At 37.1% G+C, this 25,777-nt stretch overlaps 2 protein-coding genes across 3 annotated transcripts in view; both read right to left on the reverse strand.

The window, feature by feature from the left end:
* The window catches only part of atm (ATM serine/threonine kinase), a 77,645-nt gene extending 58,550 nt beyond the window's left edge, over window positions 1–19,095 (reverse strand). For both annotated transcript variants that reach the window (XR_014030395.1, XM_081369709.1), the window contains exons 1-15: window positions 18,758–19,095; window positions 17,187–17,308; window positions 16,960–17,105; window positions 16,690–16,854; window positions 15,865–16,030; window positions 15,545–15,783; window positions 14,032–14,201; window positions 13,557–13,729; window positions 11,465–11,839; window positions 8,755–8,958; window positions 8,425–8,526; window positions 6,131–6,365; window positions 5,813–5,944; window positions 944–1,069; window positions 159–251 (exon numbers count right to left, since the gene is read on the reverse strand). Coding sequence is in view for 1 of the 2 variants with exons in the window: in XM_081369709.1 (XP_081225835.1) it covers window positions 159–251; window positions 944–1,069; window positions 5,813–5,944; window positions 6,131–6,365; window positions 8,425–8,526; window positions 8,755–8,958; window positions 11,465–11,839; window positions 13,557–13,729; window positions 14,032–14,201; window positions 15,545–15,783; window positions 15,865–16,030; window positions 16,690–16,854; window positions 16,960–17,105; window positions 17,187–17,308; window positions 18,758–18,829 (2,520 nt within the window). In the remaining variant the exon portion in view is untranslated. The remainder of the gene's footprint in view (window positions 1–158; window positions 252–943; window positions 1,070–5,812; window positions 5,945–6,130; window positions 6,366–8,424; window positions 8,527–8,754; window positions 8,959–11,464; window positions 11,840–13,556; window positions 13,730–14,031; window positions 14,202–15,544; window positions 15,784–15,864; window positions 16,031–16,689; window positions 16,855–16,959; window positions 17,106–17,186; window positions 17,309–18,757) is intronic.
* Window positions 19,096–20,002: 907 nt separating this feature from the next.
* On the reverse strand, window positions 20,003–24,998 carry LOC308693837 (kelch-like protein 10; the record flags this gene model as incomplete). The annotated part of the gene is made up of 8 exons (XM_081370928.1): window positions 20,003–20,159; window positions 20,273–20,364; window positions 20,682–20,798; window positions 20,969–21,118; window positions 21,336–21,533; window positions 21,931–22,350; window positions 23,991–24,480; window positions 24,856–24,998. 8 exons carry the CDS (start codon window positions 24,996–24,998, stop codon window positions 20,003–20,005), a joined length of 1,767 nt encoding a protein of 588 aa, XP_081227054.1.
* Window positions 24,999–25,777: the final 779 nt, after the last annotated feature.

Raw genomic sequence — 25,777 nt, forward strand, 5'->3', positions numbered from 1 at the left:
ATCGTATAATTTCTGTCTTTTCAAAAATATTAAAACATTTTTTGGTGATCAAATTGACATTTTTGCTGCTTATTCATAAACAAACATGTCTCCCGTAACTTCCTGTAGACTCATTCAGGAGATGTGGACATCTGTAGTGACGTGTCAGTAAGTCTCACCAGTTGCTTAGATATGTCACACAGGTCGTTCAGCAACCTCACAGGCAAAGTCTTCATGAATAAAATGCGAGATATGGTAGAAACTTTGTCATCCTAGAAAAAAATGTAAAATCAGTGGAGTTATTTTGAGGTTACTGGATAAGGATTTTTTTTAAATGCATCATTCAGACCTATGAACCTGTTTGACCAAACCTTTGAAAAGAACTGACTTGAAAGAACAATTTGGCTCACAAGGAAGTTTTACACACGAGCCAATGACATATTTTGAAGCAGAAAAATATGTATATTCACGGCGCAATCCCATAGCTCAAACAACAGAGCATGGCACTGGCAACGGCGAGGTCATGGGATTTTGATTCCCAGAGAACGCATTGACTTGCAACATAAGGCACTTTTGATAAAATCTCATGCCAAATGCATTCTGTAAATGAAATGACCTTAAAAGAGAAGCGCAATGAAAAATAAAATCTTTGTCAGGTTAATGGGTTAATGGGCTCCAATGTTCAGTTTCCAATCTTCTTCAAAAAATTTTTTATTATTTTCTGCAGAAGAATAAATGGCAACCAGGTTTGGATGGAACAACTTCGAGGTGAATAAAACATTGACAGAATTTACATTTTTGGGTGGACTATCCCTTTAAGAAACATTGGATTTTTGATTGACCTGAAAATATATTTAAATAAAAACTTAGTATTACAGTATTTGTAAAATACAAAACTGTAAATATTGAATAAGAAAATAACACTCATACCTTGTATTTGGTGACACTGTATACTGTAGCTTACCTTTTCTCTTCTACTAATACTATCAGAGCACAACAGCATCACTGACTGAATTGATGTGATGGTATCGTTCTCAGCCAATCTGCTCTTTGCTGTTGATAAGTAATGACTAAATTCCTGAATCAATGCCTACAAAGGAAGGAAATAGTAATTAATTACCAGGCTATAGAGTAATGAGTTATGTACATGCATTTTAAATCAAATAATTAAGGCTGTCGATGGTAGAAAGAAAAATAACACAGAATTCTGACATTTTTTGCACCAATAATTTGTAATACATTTTCAATTGAAGCTCCAAATCATTGTGAAAACAACAGAAATACAGTATTTTCAATATTTTATATTTAAAATGTTTGTTTAATGGCATCTTCTGCAGAACACAAAAGAAGATATTTTAAAGAATGTCAGAAACCAAACAGTTAAAGGGTTCGACTTCCATAGTATTTTATTTTTTTTCACACTATGGAAGTTATTGGGGTCCATTAACCAACATTTTTCAAAATACCTTCTTTTGTGTTCAGCAGAAGAGAGAGATTCATAGAGGTTTAGAACAACTTGAGGTCGAATAAATTATGACAGAATTTTCATATTTGGGTGAACTATCCCTTTAAATGGATTTTATTTATTTATTACCATTTCCAGGAATACAATTAATAATGATATCTTTTAAATTAAGTCAATTTAAAGGGGTCATACATGTACATGGATTTTTTTTAATATTTGTTCCTTAAGGTTCACTTATAATGTTAAAGTCCTCCTGTGGTGTCGAAAATCAAGCTTTAATGTTGTTTATTTGTGTAAGATGGTGTTTTAAATATGCTTTAAGACAAACCATGTGTAAATTCATAAGTCAACACCATTGCTGAGTATTTTCTCCTTAAAACTGCAGTGAACCAAAGACAGTCTCAAAAACACGGTTTGAAATCGCTGGGGTTTCTGACGTCACAAACTACCTTGTAACCAATCAGATCAACGTGTGATCGTCAACGAGTGGATCTCTGAGCTGGAGTGAGTGAGTGGAGGTGGGGCTAATTTGCATATTCATAGAACCGTGTATATTAAATGAGGCAAGGGTGTAGAGTTACATTCAAGCTATTTTAAGGCATGAAGACATTTTTTTCCAAGGAAAACACTTTTAAATATGTAATTTTGGTGATCAAAGACGAGTTTTAAGGCATATAATTATTGACTACAGGGGGACTTTAAAGTTTCATGCACAAAAAAAAAAAAAAAATGTTTATGACCTGAAAAAGAAATATTTTCAACCCTCACTCTGAGCCTCTGTCTGAAATGATCTGTTTTTAAGGGGCAGCTCCTTTAAGGCTTGTCAGTAAACAGCCACTGTTATGATTGGCTAACTTCACTGAATAGGAAACAGTATCAACGCCTACTCACTATTGAACGCGAGTTAGTGTTTTGAACACATTATCCATATAAAACCATAATTTACATTATCAAATTGTTCACTTACGGGTTGCGATAGCTGTTGTCAGAGCCAAGACTGCTTCATTTTTCAACAAAAGGGTCTTTCGCACCAGAGGATCCTTTTCATAGCTCCTAGAACTGATGGCGGAAGTTACCGCTTTTTGCCGTATTCGCACCGCAGGAACTTGGAATGATTTTAGATCTAGGAACTCCTTTTAAAGGAACTAATTGAGCTCCTACTTCAGAGTCGGTCTAAACCAGCGGTATAGGAACTACCAGAGACGTTAGTGTTCGCTGATTGGCCGAACACACGCGAAACACCAGCACCCGCCATTTTTAAAAAGGCTGTGTAAACACACAGATTATAGCCTATATATTTACTCCACAAATTAACTCTAACGAACATGGAAAACAGTGATAGATGAACATCTTAACCTTTACGCTGAGGAGAAAATCCAACAAACCAAGCTAAACATGATCCTGCATTTCTGCTCAGCTAGTGACACTGGACATCAACCACAAGGCATACGCTAATAACTTTTCAAATACGGTCTACTTTCAATGTGTAACAGTTCTGTCTAATACGTTATTAGATAGAACTGTTATACATTGAAAGTAGACCGTATTTGAAAAGTTATTAGCGTATGCCTTGTGGTTGATGTCCAGTGTCACTAGCTGAGCAGAAATGCATGATTGTAAACTAATGAACACGGAGAATGCGAGCGCTGTTTGTTTGCTCAGGGTCTGGCGTTCTCGGAGCCATCAAAATAAAAGCCACAACAAGCGCGGGAACCATTCCTAAGGGAACCATTGGTTCTCAGGGAAACACACTGGTGGCTAGTTTCTATAACTAAGTTCATATAACTATCTGGTGCGAAAGCTCCTAAAATTTTCTTTGCAAACTCACCATTACACTGTGCCTAAAAAACAATCTGCAGTCAAATGCTCTGAACAAACTTCAGACACAATCTGGGAAGCCATTCAAATAAAATGAGCTGTTTGAACAGGACGTGTCAAAGCATTTTTTAACTTTTCTCTTGTCCTGTTTTCGACAGACTCAAGTGTGTGGATACATCCGGCGAAGACAAATGTTAGCCGTTAACCCTCTGAGGTCTGAGCTGTTTTCTGGGCCCTGGAGGTGTTCTGACATGCTCTGACATTTGTGGTTATTTCTGTTACTTGTGACATTTTCATGGCTAAAGTCTAATTACACTGTATTCAGCACAAACTCTGCTACAATAATATATCAGCAGCATGTATGTAAAAGTTTGTAGTTTTGAGATAATGACATTTATGCGTGGTTTGTGAAAATACAAAAATAAATTCTCACTGAAATAAGGTCATGAAACCCATACTGATTATTTCTTCACAAGACTTTTGAAAATTGTATCACGTAGCCTAGAATATTTGCTCTAAAACTATGTGAGAATCACCCTGACTGCTCATTCAGAGAAGACAATATATTGATTTAAAAATTTTACGACGTGTTTTGTGTTAGAAAGCAATATGCGAAGGGGCGGATCACCTCATTAATATGAAAGCTTTCCACACCTGAGAAAGACAAAGAACCTCCCTAATGGCCCTATTAGGAGCTTATCAGGGCCCATCATTCTGACCAACCTTGCACAAAGAATGAGGAGATTTAAAAAAGAATGGCTTTTAAAATTGTTTGGATTTATTTACAACACAACATAATCCAAAGATACACAACAAAAAAGCACTTATTGAAGAAAGAGACCTTTGTGCCATTCCTAAAAACATTGTACATACCTTTCATTTTCTAAGGTGTTTGATTTTCACTTTACCATGTTCATGTACAGAGACATGTACTGTGAATGTTGAAGTCAGCAGGACTCAGTGGCATCTGGGCCCTGAAAAAAAAAAAAAGTGAACATACTGATATCAAGAGAAAGGCCTGCACGATTTTGGGAATACATTTTAGATTTTTCTTGTTAAAATTGCTTTTTAATTCACAGAATACACACACACACTCACACAAATGTTTCCAACAATATATAATGAACACCAGGTTTGTTGTGCCTTGTAGGTATAGGCTATGCGTAGTGCTGCATAAAATAATAACAATATAGCAGCCTATATATATTTTCAAAAAGATTTCAGTAACAACTAAGCTAGAGAAAAATATATTGATTATCATGTTACTTCAAATGTTTCCATTCGTTATGATGATATGAAATGAGATAATAGTAAAAACATGAAGCCGTTTGGAGCGTTTTGCTTTTCCAAAATATGATACATTAAAACGCGATCGCAATCAAAAATATGATACATTAAAACGCGATTGCGATCAAATATAAAACATTATGGTTAGGCCTACCATATACATAGCCTATCTACGTTTGAGCAGATATCCACAAACACAGTAACAGTAAACACGGGTCTAAATATTATAATATTCACCATATATTTAGCAACAGTTCAACTGCAATGTGAAATTTATGCAACAATAGCAAACTAATATGTAAGAATTTCTTACCTTATCTTTCTTGTCTTCAAATATCGTTCTTCTTCTTCTGATGTAAATCCAATGTAAGCTCAGGCACGTCTTTCAAACTCGACGAAAAGTGAAGTGAAGTGTTTTGTTGTTGAGGTAATGAGGGCGATCGCGTTCCCTGTGGAGATTTGCATGTGAATATCTTTTGCGCGAGTGGGCGTGGCCGAATTAAAAATAATTAGGAAGCGTTTGAGAAGCTGGACATCTTGTTGGTTTTATACAAATTACTTAAACAGAGAATATTTGTTTTCGTTTTGAATCCGATCATTTAAAAGTACACACTTAAATGTTTAGAAAGGTGTATGGCTCATAAATGTGTAACAAGTATTCGCTGAGTTTTGTTTCAGTTTATAGACGTGCTCAAGAAAAAAAAGTTCACCGCGACGGAGAGGCAGAACGCACACACTGTTTATTTTCTTTATTTTACAAAAGCACAATGTTTTGATTTGATTGGAAGTGGACACATACAAAAGTAGAAATACCACAGATTCTTTTTTTATATTTATTTTTTCTGTATGACCATAAATGACGGAGAAATTTAAGTTTAAAGTGCTACAATGTGGAGAAAATCCAGCAAAACGCGCCGGCGCGTTTGTCGACCTCAGAGGGTTAAACGAGTAAACGCCAGTGGGCCTATGGTACGATAATGAAAACCTATTTAGAAACTATTTATCGATGTCTTGCTCTGGAGGCGGTCATTTGCAAATGTATTTTGTGACGTCACAGATCCCGCATTATCAAAACGAGCCATTTTTGGAGCTTAATTAAATAAATGCTTTGTTTACAATGAGGAGCTGTGAAACTTGCAGAATGTTTTAATGGTACAAAGAAGTCTATCGAAAGTTCAAGGCAAATCTGATTTCTCATGTCATCATGACCCCTTTAAACCATATTGATGAAGATAAATGGATGTCATGGATGGAAAACCCCACCTTGGCTTTAAGGAAGAGGGGCGAGCGACAGGCCTCTTCTTCTGTGAGGAGTCCCATACACACGTACGCAGCCAGAACTCCAGTGAGCAGCGAAGCACAGCGCAGCACACACTCGTGAGGAGTGTTTGAACTCTGTGGAGAGAGTGAGGGAGATAAATGAAGACACTACAGATCAGATCTAACTGCAATAAAGAGTTCATACTTTACATAGTGTGAATCAATTGTTTATTGTATTGTTTCAGCCCTCAGTTTTGCCATTTGTGAAGCAAAATGTGTCTATTATAGTATAGCGGTGCTTAAAAAGTCTACTATACTTACATCAGGAGTGTAGCAGTTAAAGAGCTGCTCCGCGACAGACAGGAGACTGTCCTCGAGTTTTTTTCTGAGAGCTGGAATAACAGTGAACTGTGGTTTCTCTGAGTAAACACCGTCTCTATCGGCTGTAACTTTAGTGCTGGGAGGGGTGTCATCAAAACTGAACTGCAGGAAGAGACCTTCAACCTCTCCCAAAGTGTCTTTCGCCTCAGTGAGGGAAGAACTCTGGGAAGAGAAACTGTATAGGACACAAAGACATAATATCAGACAGAACCATTAATATTATTAGAGACATTAGTATCAATTCTCAACTTTTGAAGTCACCATGAAATCAATATTGACAATTTTTTAATGTAATATTGCAGGGAACTACACTGCGACCAAAATGGTCGCATATGCGACCTTTTGAAATGCCATTGCGACCAAAATTTTTAATGGGTCGCAAATGTATCACTGATTATTTTTGTACCTATGTTTTAGGCAATGTGCTATGATTTACTATGAGCATTTATTAAAACAGAAATGTGTATTTTAAGAATACGTTTTATAACCTGCTCTGAGCATTCAACACATCAAGTTGGCTTCAGCCCCGTGACCGTTACTTAGATTAAAACGTACCATTGTATCTGCGCGACTCGCGAGCTCTCTCTCTCACACTAATACAGACGCGCGCGCGCACACACAGAGAGAAGATAATTGTAAAATGAAAATTGACAGGCTATAGTTTAAATTTTGTTCTTGCTTGGGTTTTTTTCTGTCAAAATGTCGGAAAGCATATTGTATTATCCATCCGTGTTTTTAAAATTCGTTAAATGACGGACGTTTTACAACACAGCCCTCGTTATATGTCGGATTCGTCAAACTTAGCCTACTTGATATTATTTTTAGAATAAGTGATTCGTTATGCTATTATTGGACTCCTGTCTATTCATTGTCAACTGTTTTCTATAAATATGTTTGTATTGGCTAACAAAATTATGCAGCTAATGCCTGTCCTGTTTAAAATGTGCAGTGTTCAAATGCAAAAACAGCACGTCACAAATAGAAGCCCTTTTCCCTGTGCTATTTAGTATCATATTTGGTTATTGGAATAATAAATTAAGTAGCCTATCTTTATTGTACACCTGTTTTTTTTTTTTACTGTTTTCTAGGGGTTTCTTAATTTTAGACCAGCACACATTATATGCAATGCAATGCAATATAATGCATGTGTGTGTCCTATGTGTGACATATTTTGCACACAGGTAAAGGTGCCCAACATAAGTCATTTCTAAAGTAAAAAAAAAATTCTGTTTTGGAAAATTTCTCTTTATTTGATTATCAGTAAATTTGTTTTCTATACAGAGATATCGATATCGGCCATAACAGCAATATTAATATCGGTTATTATCGGTATCGGCCACAATTTTCACATCGGTGCATCACTACTTAAGAGTTCAGGAGTCTGCCCATCTGTGCCAACCATAGCATGTTGAAATCCATTTTGCACTTTATTGTGTACTGTATTTTCTATTGCAGTAAATCTATCCCAACCAATGTTAAAGAAAACAAAAACAAGAAGGCATGTGGTTTAAAAGATGGCAAGTAAAATAAAAAGCACATCTGTATGCAATATAGTTTCATTATTGTTCATTATTATGCAGAGCGGCTCACTATAAACAATTTGTGCGACCAAATCATGTTTTGCGCCAGTAACTGAAAAAGTTAGTAGCGCAAGTGCCACCAGTGGAAAAGGTTAGTGTAGTTCCCTGTATTGCAGGATTTATTAAAAAAAAAATTTCCTGTGCACGTCATTATTTGTATATATTCATTTTTATTTATGTTCCCTCATAATCTTTAATCAAAAAAACGTATTCTGCCTTGTGCATGAACATCTCTTCTTTTCCGTGATGATGTGTTTTTTGGGACAAACTATCACTCACATGAGATCGACCAATAGCAAACCACTATGACTTAAATGTTAGTCGACAAGAAGAAGCTTAGTCGACCAAGATTTTATCAGTCGGTTAGTCGTCCTTGTGGTAATTACAGTATGCCTGGTAGGAAATTCAAATGTTGACCTAATTTTCATCAACCTCAAATATGACTTATCATTTACATTTTACATTTAGTCAAGGCCGATTCCTGACCTCAAGTATTCGATTCCAGAATTGGAATCGATTTTCGATTCCCAACCCTAAATATACCCCCCCCAAAAAATGGGTACTCCATGTTTACATAAAATCTGCATACTATGCACAGTAGACATACTGCAACAATAGTATGAGTAGTATGTTAGCCAGTTTTGTTCCACTCACCTCTCTGGCTTCAGGCTGCCCATCAGAAACGTTAGTCCTGCCCTGCTGTCTTTCAATGTCAACGACACTAGAATTCTAGGAATGAGGTTCAATGGAAAATCCCTACAAAGACAAAAAATATTATTATTCAGAAGGCTACCAATATTTACAGTAGGCCTACATTAGTAGCAACTTCAGTTGTTGAAATTCAAAGATGAAATGTAGTGGCTTCCCAATAGAATTCGAGAAATTAAAATGACTAATCACTAAACTACATTTTTGAAGGAAACCAGAGTGTTGCTTTCCCATGCAAAACTGGCCACTATGCTATGCTAACTGGTGATGCTGGACCTGGTGATAATGAGGTGAGGTCTGCAGTTCTCCTCCGTCTCCTCGTTGTGTTCGTTCATGAGCAGCCAGCTGATGACGGAGTCTCTCAGGGTGGGCGGCTCTCCACCCGTCTCCATCAGCACTCCACTGATGACGTCACGACTGTGAACGCTTTTGGGGACGGAGCACTTCAACAAGGCCTGGGCCAAGCTGAGGGCGCCAACGCTGAGGAGAAACAATAAGAAGTGAACGTTACTGACAGTTTTGAGACATTAGATAAATGGGAAATTGCCAAGCAGCTTGGTGAAAAAAGGTCCACTGTTGGAGCAATCATTAGAAAATGGAAGAAGCTAAACATGACTGTCAGTCTCCCTCGGACTGGGGCTCCATGCAAGATCTCACCTCGTGGGGTCTCAATGATCCTAAGAAAGGTGAGAAATCAGCCCAGAACTACACGGGAGGAGCTGGTCAATGACCTGAAAAGAGCTGGGACCACCGTTTCCAAGGTTACTGCACTGTATTAAGGAGAGGATGACTGGGGCCATGTATTGCGAGATTTTGGGGAACAACCTCCTTCCCTCAGTTAGAGCATTGAAGATGGGTCGAGGCTGGGTCTTCCAACATGACAATGACCCGAAGCACACAGCCAGGATAAGCAAAGAGTGGCTCTGTAAGAAGCATATCAAGGTTCTGGCGTGGCCTAGCCAGTCTCCAGACCTAAACCCAATAGAGAATCTTTGGAGGGAGCTCAAACTCCGTGTTTCTCAGCGACAGCCCAGAAACCTGACTGATCTAGAGAAGATCTGTGTGGAGGAGTGGGCCAAAATCCCTCCTGCAGTGTGTGCAAACCTGGTGAAAAACTACAGGAAACGTTTGACCTCTGTAATTGCAAACAAAGGCTACTGTACCAAATATTAACATTGATTTTCTCAGGTGTTCAAATACTTATTTGCAGCTGTATCATACAAATAAATAGTTAAAAAATCATATATTGTGATTTCTGGATTTTTTTTTTTTAGATTATGTCTCTCACAGTGGACATGCACCTACGATGACAATTTCAGACCCCTCCATGATTTCCAAGTGGGAGAACTTGCAAAATAGCAGGGTGTTCAAATACTTATTTTCCTCACTGTATGTTGAATGTCACTTCTGGAGAAAATAATTTTGACTACTGTAAATCTGACTGACATAAATGCACTTATAATGGAAGTATATGTGGTGTAGCAGAAGGTTTAAAAGTAGTGATGTATAAATAGTTTTTCAAAATTTCTGCTCATTCAAACTTTTCACCAATGTCGAAATTGTAATTTATAACACTTTCTATGAAGACCTATAACGAATTATAGCTCCATTTATACTTACAAGTAAGTATTACTTTTTAATAAATACATTTATAATGACTTATTAAGACCTATACTGCATTATAAGAACAGTAGTAGTTACATTTATATTATTTTTATAATTACTTATAAATCATGCATTTGCTTTTTTAATTGGCATGTTCATAATCCATTATACACTGATTTATAAATAATTAGTCAGCCGTATGGTTACATGAATGTATTTATAAAGATTCAACCAGTATTTCTATAATGTTATTATATTATAGTTCTGACTTTTTTTTCAGTAATTCAGATTAATTTCTGTCAAATGAGTGAATATATTGTTATTAATAGCAGTGTTGTGTTCTTATAAATACTTATTGTGACTGATAATACAGTTACTAACCTCTATAAATGCATCATTGATGGTTTTAAGTAAAGTGAAGAAATCATGAAGATTTAAAGATTTTAGTATAATGAATCATGAAGCTGAAGCTCATTTTGCATTTTAAGTTGTTTACTTGTAGATGTAACTAATGAACAATGATTCCTTTAATAAAAAAAAAAAAAAAAAAAAAAACAGAAATCATTAATACAAACAGTTGGAAAAAAATCTTTTTAAATTTGAAAAAATACTTGCAACAATATTGTTTAAAGTATAATTCCAAACTGCTATAAGTAATACCATGCATATGGCTGAGGAGATATAGATTTTAACAAATCATAATTACCATTCATGACCTCTAATGCAAACAGTAGCCATTAAAGACATAATTAATAACTAATTGGTACAGCAAACAGGTGTCTCTGAAACTATTTTATATTTGATCATTTATAAGTCAGTGTATAATGGTTTATGAGCATGCGCATTGAAAAAGCAAATGCATGACTTCTACATAATTATAAAAAATAATATAAATGTAACTATAACTGTTCTAATAAAGCAGAATAGGTCTTAAGGAGTCTTTATGAATATGTTTATAATAGTAATACTTACTAATAAATAAGTATAAATGGGGCTATAATTCATAATAAGCATGGGCTTCATAGAAAGTGTTACCAAATGATTCGTGATAATTTTGGAAACAATAAACATGGGTTGAAAATGAAACATTTATCAAGCTATTCCTATGGAATATAATTTAGAATAAAATTTGTATATATTTATTTGCTGTAAAGAAAATTTTATGATGCTTATATTTATAAACATAAGAATTACACCGCCAAAAAAAGTCTCAGTCATATATATCCTTCAGCATATTACTGTAAATTATTTCTTTTTTTATAAACGGAGAGATGAGTGCAAATAATTTTCCGCATTAAAAGAATTTCATTGAATAATGAACTCCAATATTGTTACACTCAAGCTAAGCTTGTAATGCTGAACACTGTGCAAAGAAACTCACAGAGAAGGCTTGCAAACGGCACCAGAGAAGACTTTCCAGAACTCTCGATCAACAGGCTCCAGAGATTCCTGCACTATTGTGCGCAGCAGTTCCAGACTCAAAGTGCCGGTCTGGGCTGAGCCGACTCCACGCAGAGCCAGAGCCCAGACCCTGGCCCACAGACGGGCCAGCTCCGCAGCGTGAGCCGAGGCGTTGGCTGAGCCCGTGGCGTGGCAGAGGGCCAGCTCCCTCAGACAGCGCAGGACGTACGGGCCCCTCTCGCCCCGACGCTGCTGTTCGCCCTGAAGCTGGCAGAGCAGACCCAGCAGAGGCACGAGCTCGTCCACAGGCAGGATCCAGGGGTATCGGGATATCAGAGCGGCTGCCACCTGTAACCTGTCGACGCACATGAAGAGATGCTACACTGCAAACACGCAATATTAAGATACTAGGGGCCAGATTTACTAAACAGGGCAGATTAGCGTGAGAGCGCAACTCTTATAAAGGACAGATGGGAGTGGAAAGTTCTGAGCGTGATCTACTGATGATGTGCAAAAGTGTACTGTTGGTAAATCTGGCCCTAGGGGCGTCAAATGTACCGGTATTACCAGTAACAGTCGGTAATGAAAAAAAAATGTTGACAGTTCCAAGCATTTCTGCAGTATTGAGTACCGGGTATATTCTGTACCTGCTGAGAGACGCTGCTTTCAAACGCTCTCTATTTATAGCGTGTTTTTACAAGTGTTGAGCATTGTAACCAATCGCAATCATATATGTTTAGTGTGTGAACGCAATGACCAATCAGATGTGCTAGTCAGTAAGTTAGTCAGAATAGTATGTGACGTCAGAAACACCAGTGATTTCAAAGCGTGTTTTTGAGACTGTCTTTGGTTCACTGCAGTTTTAAGGAGAAAATACTCTGTAATGATGTTGACTTATGAATTCAATTTACACATGGTTTGTCTTAAAGCATATTAAAAACACCACACAGACATATAAACAACATTAACAACTTGATTTTCACCACAGGGGGAGTTTAAAGTACAAATTCAACAGTTTTTGCTAGTACTGACTAGAGCTGCATGAATCTAGATATTTTTATTTATTTTTGTTTAAAATACTCCAACCGGTTATGAATAGACAACTAAACAAAATAACATGTAATTAAAGGGATGGTTCGGAGTAAAATCAACCTAGGGTCCTTTGCACCATGACCTTGAGCCAAACACCCCTCCAGAAGCCTTTTTTCCCCTTGGTCGAACATTATTAAAGTTAGAGCTTATTTAGAGATCCGGCTGATATCTCTAAATAAGCTCTAACTTTAATAATGTTCGACCAAGGGAAAAAAATATTCTGGGGGAGTGTTTGGCTCGAGGTCCACTTGTTTCATTACTGGATGAATCAGCATTTTTTAATGAATGATTGAATAAATGATTGAATGACAAATAATTTACAGTCACTTGTCGACACCTACTGGTGTAACGATGTAATTGATACAATCTTAATTTGAAGCATCAAGTTACTTTCAAAAGGTGATTTGCTCTATTTCGCTACCGATGACGTCTGTGTTTATATACGGACTATAAACCTTTTCTATACATCTATACATGACAACTGCTCTCTCTGGATTAGCCAGTAGCACCTCACTGCAGTACACGAGATCCAGGGGGCGGAGTTGGATCCAGATATAAGGGGTGGAGATGGGTAGGTTTAGGGGTGGGTTTAGGGATCAGGGGGTGGAGATGGGTAGGTTTAGGGGTGGGTTTAGGGATCAGGGGGTGGAGATGGGTAGGTTTAGGTATATGTAAGGTGGGGGGAGTTGGATCTGGATTCAACTCCTGCCCCTGGATTTAGGGTTCTGCAGTGAGGACCATCTCGGATTAGCGGCAGCTCTAACACAGATCTGAATGTTTGCTGTGATAGTACTTGTCAAATGTAGTACTTGTTGATGTATGTGACGTCGTGCCGTAAAGCAAGTCGTGATTCTCGCGAGATTTGTCGGGGCGCCACCTTTCAAACTTGCATTGCTGGTTTTGCCAGTGGCCCAATATACAAATATATAAATTTTGCTAATGAAGGATTATTTGTGTTTTAAATTTAAATAAAACTGTACCAGGGTATAATGTCGAAGTCGCTGTGGTGTGGCTGAAGTTTGGATCGTATCCCCTCCCAATTGGTCAGCGGCTGCTCGACTCGCCTGCGTTTGCAGCTCTGCGGACTGTCCCGCTGAGTGTCCCGACAGACTGATGATGTCACTTCCTGAACATGAGTGCCTTGACAGAACAACTACAGAAACACGGCACATTCGTCAATACTGTAAGCCATTAGAATTCAACATATCTGAATTTGATGGAAACAAGTGATACACAAGATTAACCAAATCGACAAAGTGCTTTGTTATTATAAAAACAGTACAGTGTACAGGTACAGTGATGATGGTAATACTATGGACCTCTAATACATTGATATACCATGTTATTTATTTACTGTATTGGTATTTAGTACTCCAGCCAAGGTACCTAATTAATATTAAACAAGAAGAAGAATGACGATTGAGCAGCAACAGCATTTAAGCCTCCATGAATCACCTGGTGGCAGACGTCAGCGGTCAGTTCAATGAGATTTTCTTTCACAGCAATATGCCGAGAGCCAGTGGCATATTTCCCTCTGCTGCCGATCTGACTGATCTCACTGACGAGGGCATCATAGAGGGCGCAGAGCTGACCCTGCCATCTGACCCAGTCCTCCGCATGGGCACCTGAGCCAGCAAAGAGTCATGGTCAAGACTTCATTAAAGCTGCAGTCCGTAACTTTTGGCGCTCTCGCGGTTAATAAACAGAACTGCATGCGTCTTGCGGAAGAACACTGTAGCCGGAGCTACTTCTCTCTGTTTATGTCTATGACGAGTCTATGACTGGGCTCCTCCGCAGCAGTACGACCCAAACCAGTCTAAAATAGTCCCAATATAAACACTTTTTAATATAGTAGTGATTCAGATACAAAAACACGGTTTGGAAAGTGGATTCATGATGTTCTCGCTCATTTTATAATTTTTGTCCCTGAGTTGAATATGTGCAACCTCCTTTTTCCTGAGCATGTTATTGGCCAAGACTTTCCGTCCCTGGAACAAGCTTACAATCCTCTATAATAAACAGTAGATGGCATCACAAAGCCTGTTTTCTTTTCACAGATGATTGCTTTTAAAATATATTATTTGGGGTTTAAACCATTTTGCCCAAATAGAAGAAGAAAATATCAGGTACAGTCTCTTTAAATATATACTGCTGTTCAAAAGTTTGGGGTGTGTTAACTTTTCTTTTTTTTTCTTTTTGAAAAAAGGTTTCTTTCAAAGCGCATTTATTTAATAATAATAAAAAAATGAAAATATAAAATAAAATTAAAAATAAGTAAAATGAAACAGTAATATTGTGAAATATTATTACTTTAAAGAACCGTTTTCTATTTTAATATAATATAATTTATTCCTGTGATGGCAAAGCTGAAATACTCCAGTCTTAAGTGTCACATAATCCTTCAAAAATCATTCGCAATAGGATGATTTGCTGCTCAAGAAACTATATTTTTATTATTATCAATGTTGAAAACAGCTGTGCTGCTTAATATTTTGGTGGAAAGCGTGTTACATTAAATTGTCAGGATTTTTTGATGAATATGTATTTAGCATTTATTTGAAATGTATCTAACAATGTAAATGTCTTTATTGCAACTTTAGATAAATTTAATGCTGAATAAAAGTATTAAAGGGATCATGAAATGCAGTTTCAGATTTTTATATCATGTTATTTATGATTAATTTATAAAGTTTGCAATGTTTTTTGCAACAAAAAGGTCCAATAATTGTAAAAGAAATTATAATTTTCCATCCTCTGCAAGGAACACTAAATTTGAGAAATCAGTTGTCTCTTGCACAAACGAAAGTAAACGGCCAGTGCTGTAACTTCATCGCACCGAAGAAGATCTTTAACAGAATGTCCACACTATTAAAGAAATTGCAAGTTACAATGGTGTGTTTGTTTAAACAAATGCGAGAGCAAAAAATACAAAAAAGCAGTGCATTTTTAAAAACTGTTGTATCATTACCCGTCTCTAAAGTCTTTGCTCCTTTTGGGTGATGAACACAAATCTGCAGCTGGAAAAACTTCACGAGCTCGTCTTTCAGCGTGGAGCTGGGTCTCATCTGAGTGTAAACACACAGCATAGCGGACAGGACCTCCTCGCCCAGAGCACACGCCCTCCTCCTGCAGGACAGGAGCACTGAGCGCAGAAACACGTTCACTGCAGACACCAGGTTCTCCAGAACCATCAGCTGTCTTTCGTCCCTGAGAAACAGCATCACAGCACAAGTTAAGCATGTGATTTTTAATTAGAAAAAAACATATTTGGCGTGCGTTAAACGATACCTGGTGCTGCTCAGAGCCTTCAGGAAGAAGTTGAAGAGAGTGTGGGACAATCCCTCCGTTTGGACACAACAGCCCCAAACAACCGTGTAGAGGATGCGACTCACTTGGACTCTGTTAATGGACTTGGATCTCCTATTGAACAGCCCACAGTACAGATCCAACAGACCTGCACAACAAACAAAACCACAACAGGAAGGCTGATTAACACTATTAACAAAACTACATGTAACGTTATTAGCAAAAAAACAAAAAAGTATGGATAATGCGTGCTTTTATTGCAAAATAGACACTGACCTAGGTTATTTTAAAGTCCCTCTGTGGTGAAAATCCAGCTTTTAATGTTGTTTATATCTCTATGTGGTGTTTTTAATGTGCTTTAAGACTAACCATGTGTAAATTCATCAGTCAACATCATTACAGAGTATTTTCTCCTTAAAACTGCAGTGAACCAAAGACAGTCTCGAAAACACGGTTTGAAATCGCTGGGGTTTCTGACATCACAAACTACCTTGTAACCAATCAGATCAACGTGTGATCGTCAATGAGTGGATCTCTGAGCTGGAGTGAGTGAGTGGAGGCGGGGCTCATTTGCATATTCATAGAACCACGTATAATAAATGAGGCAAGGGTGTAGAGTTACATTTAAGCTATTATAAGGCATGAATAAATTGTTTTTAAGTAAAACCAGTTTAAATATGTAATTTTGGTGCTTAAAGTTGAGTTTTAAAGGATAAAGTTATTGACTACAGGGGGACTTTAATGTTTCAGAACCTCAGGAATAGGGAATACAGAGAAATGGGGATGGTAGACTGGTCTCGCACTCACTGTGCCACTGCTGCTGGTTCATCTCACACCAGTATTTCCGCACAGACAGGACGTCCTTGAGCAGAATACTGCTGTAGTCCTCGCCGTACGCCCCGCAGCTGAACGGACTCTGCAGGACCTCCACCACATGGGACAGCAGCTCGGCACACTTTAACTTCGGACCACCTGTAGAACAGAAGCAGGATGTATCTAATGTACAGTAATAAACATTGCTCTGTATCCATTGATATCTACAATACTGTCATGACATATTAGTAGCTCAGACATTACGTTGGTTGGCGCATCTGATGAAATACTTCATCAGGCTGCTAATTTCCTGCATCTTTTTCTGCCGGTTTGCTTGCGTGGTGGCGGATACGTTGGCTTTTCCTGACTGCAGAAGTTCTGTCTCTTTCTGAAGGAACTTTTGTAAAAATCTGTAAGGAAAAACCATCGTGAGCGCACTGTCAGCTCACACCATGGAATTACATAACGGAAAAATAAAAACTGAGATAGACCGGAAAACAGCATCCCAGGTGAGCTGCTTGGAGCCTTTGGAGGCTTTGCATCCCGACGTCCGATCGAGTTCCTCCACCGTGTCTGGAGAACGGATGAGTCTCCTGAAGCGATCCACCTCTTTCTGGAAAAAAAAAAACAAAAAAACATCAGTCAAGTTTTATTTATATATCAATTTATAAAATACTGATCGTTTCAAAGTAACCTCACAGTGTGAATGTGCAAAATTAGCCTATTGATAAATTACTTAATTTTAACAGTTTCTGGTCCCCGTTGACTTTCATAGTAGGAAAAAAAATACATACTATGGAAGTCAATGGGGTCCAAAATATCATATTTTGTGTTCAGCAGAGGAAAGAAACTCATACAGGTTTGGAACAACTTGAGGTTGAGTAAATGAGGACAGATTTTTCGTTTTTGGGAGAACTATCCCTTGAGTTTTAGCAGTGGGCTTCAAGTCAAAATGACAATCCAATGCAAACGGTTTCAAGAAAATTGTTTATTTCTTTTTACCTGACTGTTACACCACTTGATTCATTTACAGTAAGTCTATTCACTGAAAATCAGGATATATTTCTAAAATGATTACACATTGTTCTACATTGACAAAACAAGCAATGTGCCATAGACATTAGTGATCGACGATAACCGGTGTTACTAATATTTTCCCTGATATTTAAGCATTTTTCCACAATCGGAGAAAAGAGAAAATAACTTGCCGCCCTTAATTAGTCAATTTTATTTAACATAACAGCCATTAACGCACAAATGAGATATATTACATGTGTGATATGTAGTTTAAACTTGGTGCAGACAAACTGATGGAGTCACATAATCCATCAAATCCTGTCCCAATGAAGTTTTTTTATTGAAGAGACTCTTTAATGACAGACAGTGCTCTTTATTTGTTGATGTAGAAATGTGTTTTGCTATGTATGAACATTACAGAATTTACAGCATATAAAATACATAATAAAACAGTTTTGTTCAGTTCTGTTATTACTGTCAAAACAAATATATCGGTTCTGTATATCAGTTATCTGACATATAAACATGCAAATAATCAGAATCGGTACTGATTACAAAAAGTCAATATCGGTCGATCTCTAACAGATATCAAAAGTTATTTTATGGTTGAGCACCACATTATCAAATACCTATAATACTAGATATTTAACATAAAAATGTAGGGTAAATTACAGCATTTGGAGATATGTGACTGTCCACTAAATATAAAAAACATACACTTAAAACATTACCACATATCAGTTACATCTAAATTTCTATATATGTATCATTGTCAAATATTGATAATCAATATCATCATCCAGGGTTTCTGAAAGTACCTCATATGTTGTTTTTATTGATTTTATTGAATGATTACTCAATTTAAATATCCCTCCTACCACTCAAATTCGCATTTCCTTCCTCAATTCATATTCAGAAATTGAATTTCTCAATGTAACGCTGATGTTTTATTGGTGATTGTGATTTGGCATGTCTGAAGTTGAGGTGAATGTCCATCCTCGGGTCATTGATTAATAATGCATAAGAAAAGAGATGTTTCACACACCTTCCTCTCTGTGGCTTTCTCATTCTCCAGTCCTCGACAGCACAGCAGCAGCTCGTGCAGAGCCAGACTCATTGTGGTGTTTCAGAGGAAAGTCATCGCTTGTGTTTTGGAGAGTGTAGTGTGACAAGTGTCTATTTTACTTTACATCCCGCGGATTTCTGCTCACGAGAGCGTCATCACATCACTGACAATCCGGCGTACATATGCAATCTATTCAATACAAGAAGAATAAGCCTTCTCTGCTATATGTCAGCTTACAGTACTTTATTTATCATACATACGCTTCTTCAACTTTCTTCCACACTCCTGTTTTCCATGCGTCTCACAACATCAGTACCGCCTTCCGCTCTTCTTCATCTTCATCGACGATGCCTGAGCTTCATTACTGCCATCTGAGGGCTGGAGAAGAAACTAGCTCATGAATATTCATAATCACATCGCGCTGACGTGTGAGACTTTTAGAGTTACTCTACAATGCTCATCCTTCTATACATAAAAAGACGTGAACTCAATGCAAACCAAATTTTTCACATTTAAAAATGACTTTAAATTATATGCAAGTCTTTTGGAACAAGCAAAAAACAACAAAAACAAAAACGTTGAAAACATGTAATGCTTTGAAAGCACTGGATTTTTATGTTAAAAAAAATGCATTTCCTGGCAGCTAATTTTAATGTCATATTGTGAATATGCAATACCTCTTGTTCTCATGGCATTGAATTAATAAAAAATAAAAAATAAAACAATGCTCATCCTTCATTTATTTTGGCACTGACCTTATGTGTCTATTTATTTATTTATTTTGGCAAAATGTACTTGTTGGACTATTGCGGCATGTTGGCCTTATAAGATTAGCATGGGCATCAGCTATAAAAAAGTGATACAAAAACACTCAAAATGTTTTTTTGTTTTTTTTTTGCTTTTTAAAAAGCCAAAAATCCGTTCACCCGTAGGCCGCCATAGTTATTTATGTCAAATGGTTCAAGAACAGCATCCAATGTATTTTGGGTATGCCTTTTTAGGCGTTTTTGGGCAAATTTTGCAGGAATTCTGAAGGGTTAATAAAGAGTTTACTCAGTAAAAATAATTCTCAGTATTAAATGTTTGTTTGTTGAGCTGTAGAGATCCCTTGCAAGGTTTAATTTTTTTAATGAACAACACTAAACCTGAGAGAAAGTTAACATTAAGAATACAGCCTCTTTTTTTGAATGCATTTATTCAGGAGACATGACACTCCATTTGTAGTCAGATTGTCAGATCTGCTAGAGGGAGATCATTCACTGTCAGACTCGTCTTGTGTCTGGAGTCTCGTAGGGCAGCATACTGTGCCATGTTAGGCAATCCTGATGCTACACAACAGCTCAGAGCACCGCGGGAAATGGACATTTTATTTGCATCAAACCTGTATAGAAAACAGATGCAGTGAATGCAATGAAATATAGCCTGCATTAGACTTACACTTATATCTAATGCAGCGTGAAATGATCTGTGAGATTTAGTGTTTGTGGAAGTTACCATTGATCTGTCTTATCGTCATAGCGCTCCACATCAGAGATGGTGCTGAATTCATCAAAGCCTCCGACAGCAAACAGCTGACCATTAACTACCTGGATTTTGAGGAAAGTAAAAAGGAAAATGAATAATGTACAGCTAAACTCTTTAACTTGACATCAATAAATCTTACAGATGCAACACTTCAATTAAACATAGTAGAATTTTCTGACTCCTTGAATTAGGTAGATGTTTTTATAGTCAAACACATTGATCTTTGAAGCCTTCTACAATTTTAGGGTGCAACTTTCCACTTATTGTCAATATGGGACCAAAACCAATTTTTTTCCTGCATATTCATTATAATCAAATCATTATTTTAATGTTATTTCATAGTTTCACCAGAAACAGATTTTAACTGTCCACATCTCACCTCAATGCCAAAGCTGCTGCGTGGATTGCACATTGATGCAACATCAGTCCAGATGTTAGTGAGCGGATTGTAAGCCTCCGCACTCCACAAAAAACTGGCACCATCAGAACCACCAACCTTTAAATAAATACACTCTTTATTTATGTATTCTGAGCATTTGTATATGCACATCCATGCATGCATTTACATACGTGCAGCCTTTAAACTGTGATTGTTCCATATTTGCGTATTTGTGTCATGGTTATCATATTAACACTATAAAACTGATATGTGTGTTTAATACTCACAGCATACACTCGATTTGCATAAGCGATCACACCTAAACTAATGCGGCGGCTACTCATGGAAGCGATGAGAGTCCACTGGTTTGTTTCAGGGTTAAAGCTCTCAGCAGAGGAGAGATACCCGGTCCCAGTAAAACCTCCACAGATATAAATCTGACAAACACAAACATAACATGCATGATGTTCATGCACAATCATCACAGACTGATCAGAAAAGCAGTGTTTAAAACACAGTACATTTTATGATATTCCTTTTCATATTTAAACTATTCCCATGCATGCCATATCTCTATTTCACATTTCCTTCATGCTTTACAGGCATTAAGAGTCTCCAGCAGAAGAGTGTGGAATCATGGGTAAGTGCTCTTACCCTGCCCTGCAGTGAGGTGGCGCTGGCGTTACTCCTCTCTTCATTCATGGGTGCCATCATTGTCCACTGATTGGTGTTTGGATCGTAGCGCTCTACTGTTTTAAGCCGTTGTTGTCCATCAACACCACCAATGGCATAAATGAGCCCGTCCAGAACAGCAACACTAATAAAGCCTCGGCGTTCATACATGGGGGACACCTACAACACACCAAATACATCAGTGTGTGAACACACACCAATACACCATCTCATTGGTTCTGTCCTATCAGTTGCAAATTAGTACAATAATACTATTATTATTTTTCTTAATGGTATTTTTTTGACACAGTCATGATGCTCTGGTGTATTATATTATATTATATTATATTATATTATATTATATTATATTATATTATATTATATTATAACAATTGCTGGAACACAAACAAAAATGTATCATGGTTTGTATCTATTCTTTGAAGTAATGTGGAGTACAGCGCATCATTCAGCACTATGGTCCATATCAAAGAACAATCCGGTACCATCACTGTACCACAATACTGTTTTGTAAAGAAAGCTAAATTAAAGTTACATGTTGAGCTACAGCATTACTCACCTCATGCCAAGTCTGAGTGATAAGATTGAATTTCCTCACGCTATTGAAACAATCCACACCATCAAAACCACCAATACAGTAGACAAACTCATCCAGGACTGCTGTACCATGAGAGCCTCTGGGACGCTCATCCTCTGGAGTCACACTGACCCAGCAGTCTGCCTTCGCATCGTATGCCTCAATCGCATTGGTGGGATTTTCGCCACTCAATCCTCCCATGGCCAATAGGATCGATGAGGGCAGACGTGGACGTGTCAGTTGATGCATAAGTTCTGAGTTGGTGGGTTCATCCATGTTGTGGTCAAACAAAGTCTTCATTGCATTGATGATAACAGGCATGCGGTCTTCATTCTCCATCACTAGTGCATTGCACTTTACATTATTGAGGAAGTAGTCTGATGACATCAACCCCAATCGAACCTGAAGCACAAGGGAGAGTTTAGACTTTCAGAGACTGTTGCAAGAAGTCATTTTATGAAAAATTGTTTCAAAATTAAGTGAGTTACTGCTTAAAACAACAAGAAGAAGAAAATCTGTCAGAAGGGGACGAAAAATAAACTTGTTTGCCCTTTGAATTAAGTTTATTTTTCTTACCGCATGCCAGGATTATTGTAGTTAAACTAAAACCTTAAAATAAAATTAAAAACCTTTTCTCGTTTTCATTTAGTCTGATTTATACTAAAATAACAAAAAATAAATAAACTGAAAAAATATATTAAATTATATACAAATTTAAAAAATATATAAATGGCAAAACCACAAAACAAAATTTCTAACATTTAACTAACATCTCTCTATAAATTACAGGAACGTCTGTCTGTCTGTCTGTCTGTGTGTGTGTGTGTGTGTGTGTGTGTGTGTGTGTGTGTGTGTGTGTGTGTGTGTGTGTGTGTGTGTGTGTGTGTGTGTGTGTGTGTGTGTGTGTGTGTGTTATTCGCATATCTCTCGAACCGTTAGTCCGATGGATTTCAAACTTGACATGTGTCTTGCTACGGGCACGAGTAAGTGCAGTGCCAAGTTTGACGTTGTTTGGATGAGAAATGCAAAAGATATCGTTAAATATATCATTTTTATAAGGTTGTGGTTTAAAAATAAACATTCTGACATTAGAGAGTTGTATCGGTCAAAGAAGCCCCAAGAAGGCTGTGGTTTAAAAATAAACATTCTGACACTCAGTCAGCTACACTGTTTACTTCTGAATATTAGAGTTTGGTTCCAGAACGTGATAAATCCATTTTGATTAATTTGAGTAAAAATGTGTTCTCTTTACCAAGAAAGTGGCAAGATGAAAACCACTATTTTCTGTTTCAAACTTTCACATAGCATCTTTAGGTTATAATATCATAAAAAATTCAAATCCAGATTTGGATTTTCAAAGATTTATTATAAAAACGGATAATTTTTTTCCCAAAAATGCAATAAATTCATGACACTTTTTTTCCCCAAAATGCAATTAATTCATTGAATCAATATAAAAGTTATTTTTTTATCATATTGAAACTGTTGAAATCAGCCATCGCTAAGAAATATCTCCTGAACTTTTTTGATGGCGATCAGCTAACAAAAACTGATTTTGCACGGGCACTTTGCACTGCTCCCTGAATCAACGTGCTTATTCATTTGTGGATGTAAACTGAATCTACAAGTTAGCTATGCTGTTTACTTCTGAATATTATATTTCATTCTGGTGCGCTTAACGTTATCGCTACTGTGTAAATGCTATTCGCCAACTAAACATTCTTTTCAGTGCGTTCACATTGTCTTTCACGGGCATCATTTGTAGTAACCTATATTCACAAAATGTTTGCTCAAGCATAGCGTTTTCTCAGAGTTCACTGTGTGCTTTCTACCATGCACAAATAAAAATGTCACTGAACTTTTGCTGTGTAATTGTAACAATGTGCACTCAAACACACCAAACCAACAATTACTAAAAACACACTTAAAAACTGATTTTGCACGGGCATTTTGCACTAGTTAAAATAATTGCAGAAAACTTGATCTTGATTTAAGACTTTTAAGATATTTGAAATGAAAAATGAGACAAAAATCTGTTTTACCTTTGGCAGAAGCATGGCAATGTGTTGCCTCCTGTTTTCTGGTGCATGATTAATCCAGTGGAGGACGGCTTCAAAAACCACCTCCTCCTGTCTCACATTCAGCTCATCCTCATCAATGATCTCCTCCAACTGTTCCAGGGAGAGCTCCAGGAACTCCTCACGAACGTGCAGAACCTCCTCAAAGTGCTGCAGGATGTAGTGCTTTGCTTTACAGCGGAGCTTTGAGCAGGAGTAAAAGTCCTCTGTAAACTTGTAGATGCCAATGCAGTTCTCTGGGCATAACTGTGACTCCAGGAACTGACAGCAGGCGTCTACAAGACCTGAGACTAAGGTCATGTCAGCCGCCACCAAGAGCTCCAACACATTCTCTTGAGTAATGAGCACAGATCTTGTGTACGCATACTGGACAATAAGAGGCATGATGTCTCTGGATATTCCTGGAATTTCACAGAAATGTTGTCGTCTGCTCCAGTTGTTGGAGAAAAGAGCCCTGTGAACAAATTTGACAAATAAATACAGGCATTAATAATGAGCATAAATAAAATAACTTTTTGTTATTTACATTTTAATTTTAGCCAAATTTTCTAATGTAGAGAATCAGATTAGTTTCACCATTCATTGCCACTCTTCAATTCCATTCAAATAAAGAATTACATTTCAAGAAAAGTTTTTCCTAGATACCATAGTAGTTAATCTTTTTGTTTTGTTTGTTTGTTCTGGCAATACACTCATTCATTGTCATGCATTTATGTATCAGGAATTAGGCAGTTTCAACAGTATAATGTTGGCAGTGGAAATTATGTATATAATTATAATCATTTCTTGGTAATTTGCGCACAATTGCAGTTCAAATGCTTCTTCTCACCTAAAGTAGGAGCTGCAGCCACACATGATGATCTTGTGCACTTGAAATTCTCTGTCATTGGACTTGATGATCATGTCAGTGTGTTCGCCCAGTAAACGTGCTTCATCAAACACGTCAGAGGCTGTTTCTCTCATGGTCTCCATGTTCTCTCAGGACTGTAAATGTATTCAGTCTTCTCACCTCAAACTCTGATTAAAGTCACCTCAGGATTGTGTCTTTGTGGGACTTTTGCTCAGGAGAGTTCTATAGAATGTCTCTGTGACATCATAGTAGTAGAGTATGAATATATATTTTTTCAGTTTGTGTCTTGGCCACATAATTATTATAGAGTTTTGTTTTATCGATTCCTTTTGAATGAAACATCTTCACAGTAACAAAGATATTAAAAATTATTAATTTATTTAATAATTTATCTATTGTTACCATAGTTATTCTTTGTTAACATTAGAACCCTCCTATTACCTTTGGGGTCGATTTGACCCCATTCAGTGTTTAACGTCTCTAAATACATACTTTAAAAAATTTGTTTTGCTTCATATTTAAAGACTTTTCCTAATTTAATGGGGACAACTGGGTAAACATAAAATTAACATGATGATAGGTTTTCAATGTTCTGTGCGTACTTTTGTAGCATCGGTGTTCTTTGGGGTCAATTTGACCCCAGGCTCATTTTGCTGTATAAAACATAAGAAATATAATTTTTTTTTGTTGTTCACACATTGGTGATTAGGCACAAATCCAACATTTATTCTGGATGATATTGAGGTCATTATAAGTTGAGATTTTATGATCTTCAAAAACCTTCCCTCTGCTTTAGGGCCCTAACCTAACATTACCATAGGCCTACTTGAAGTATTACGAGAACCACTGATAGTTCACACGATATAGTGGAGTGGGGAATCATAATTCTCACAAGAAATTA

Source organism: Scardinius erythrophthalmus (genome assembly GCF_964197995.2).
Source record: "Scardinius erythrophthalmus genome assembly, chromosome: 7".
Taxonomy (NCBI): Eukaryota; Metazoa; Chordata; class Actinopteri; order Cypriniformes; family Leuciscidae; genus Scardinius; species Scardinius erythrophthalmus.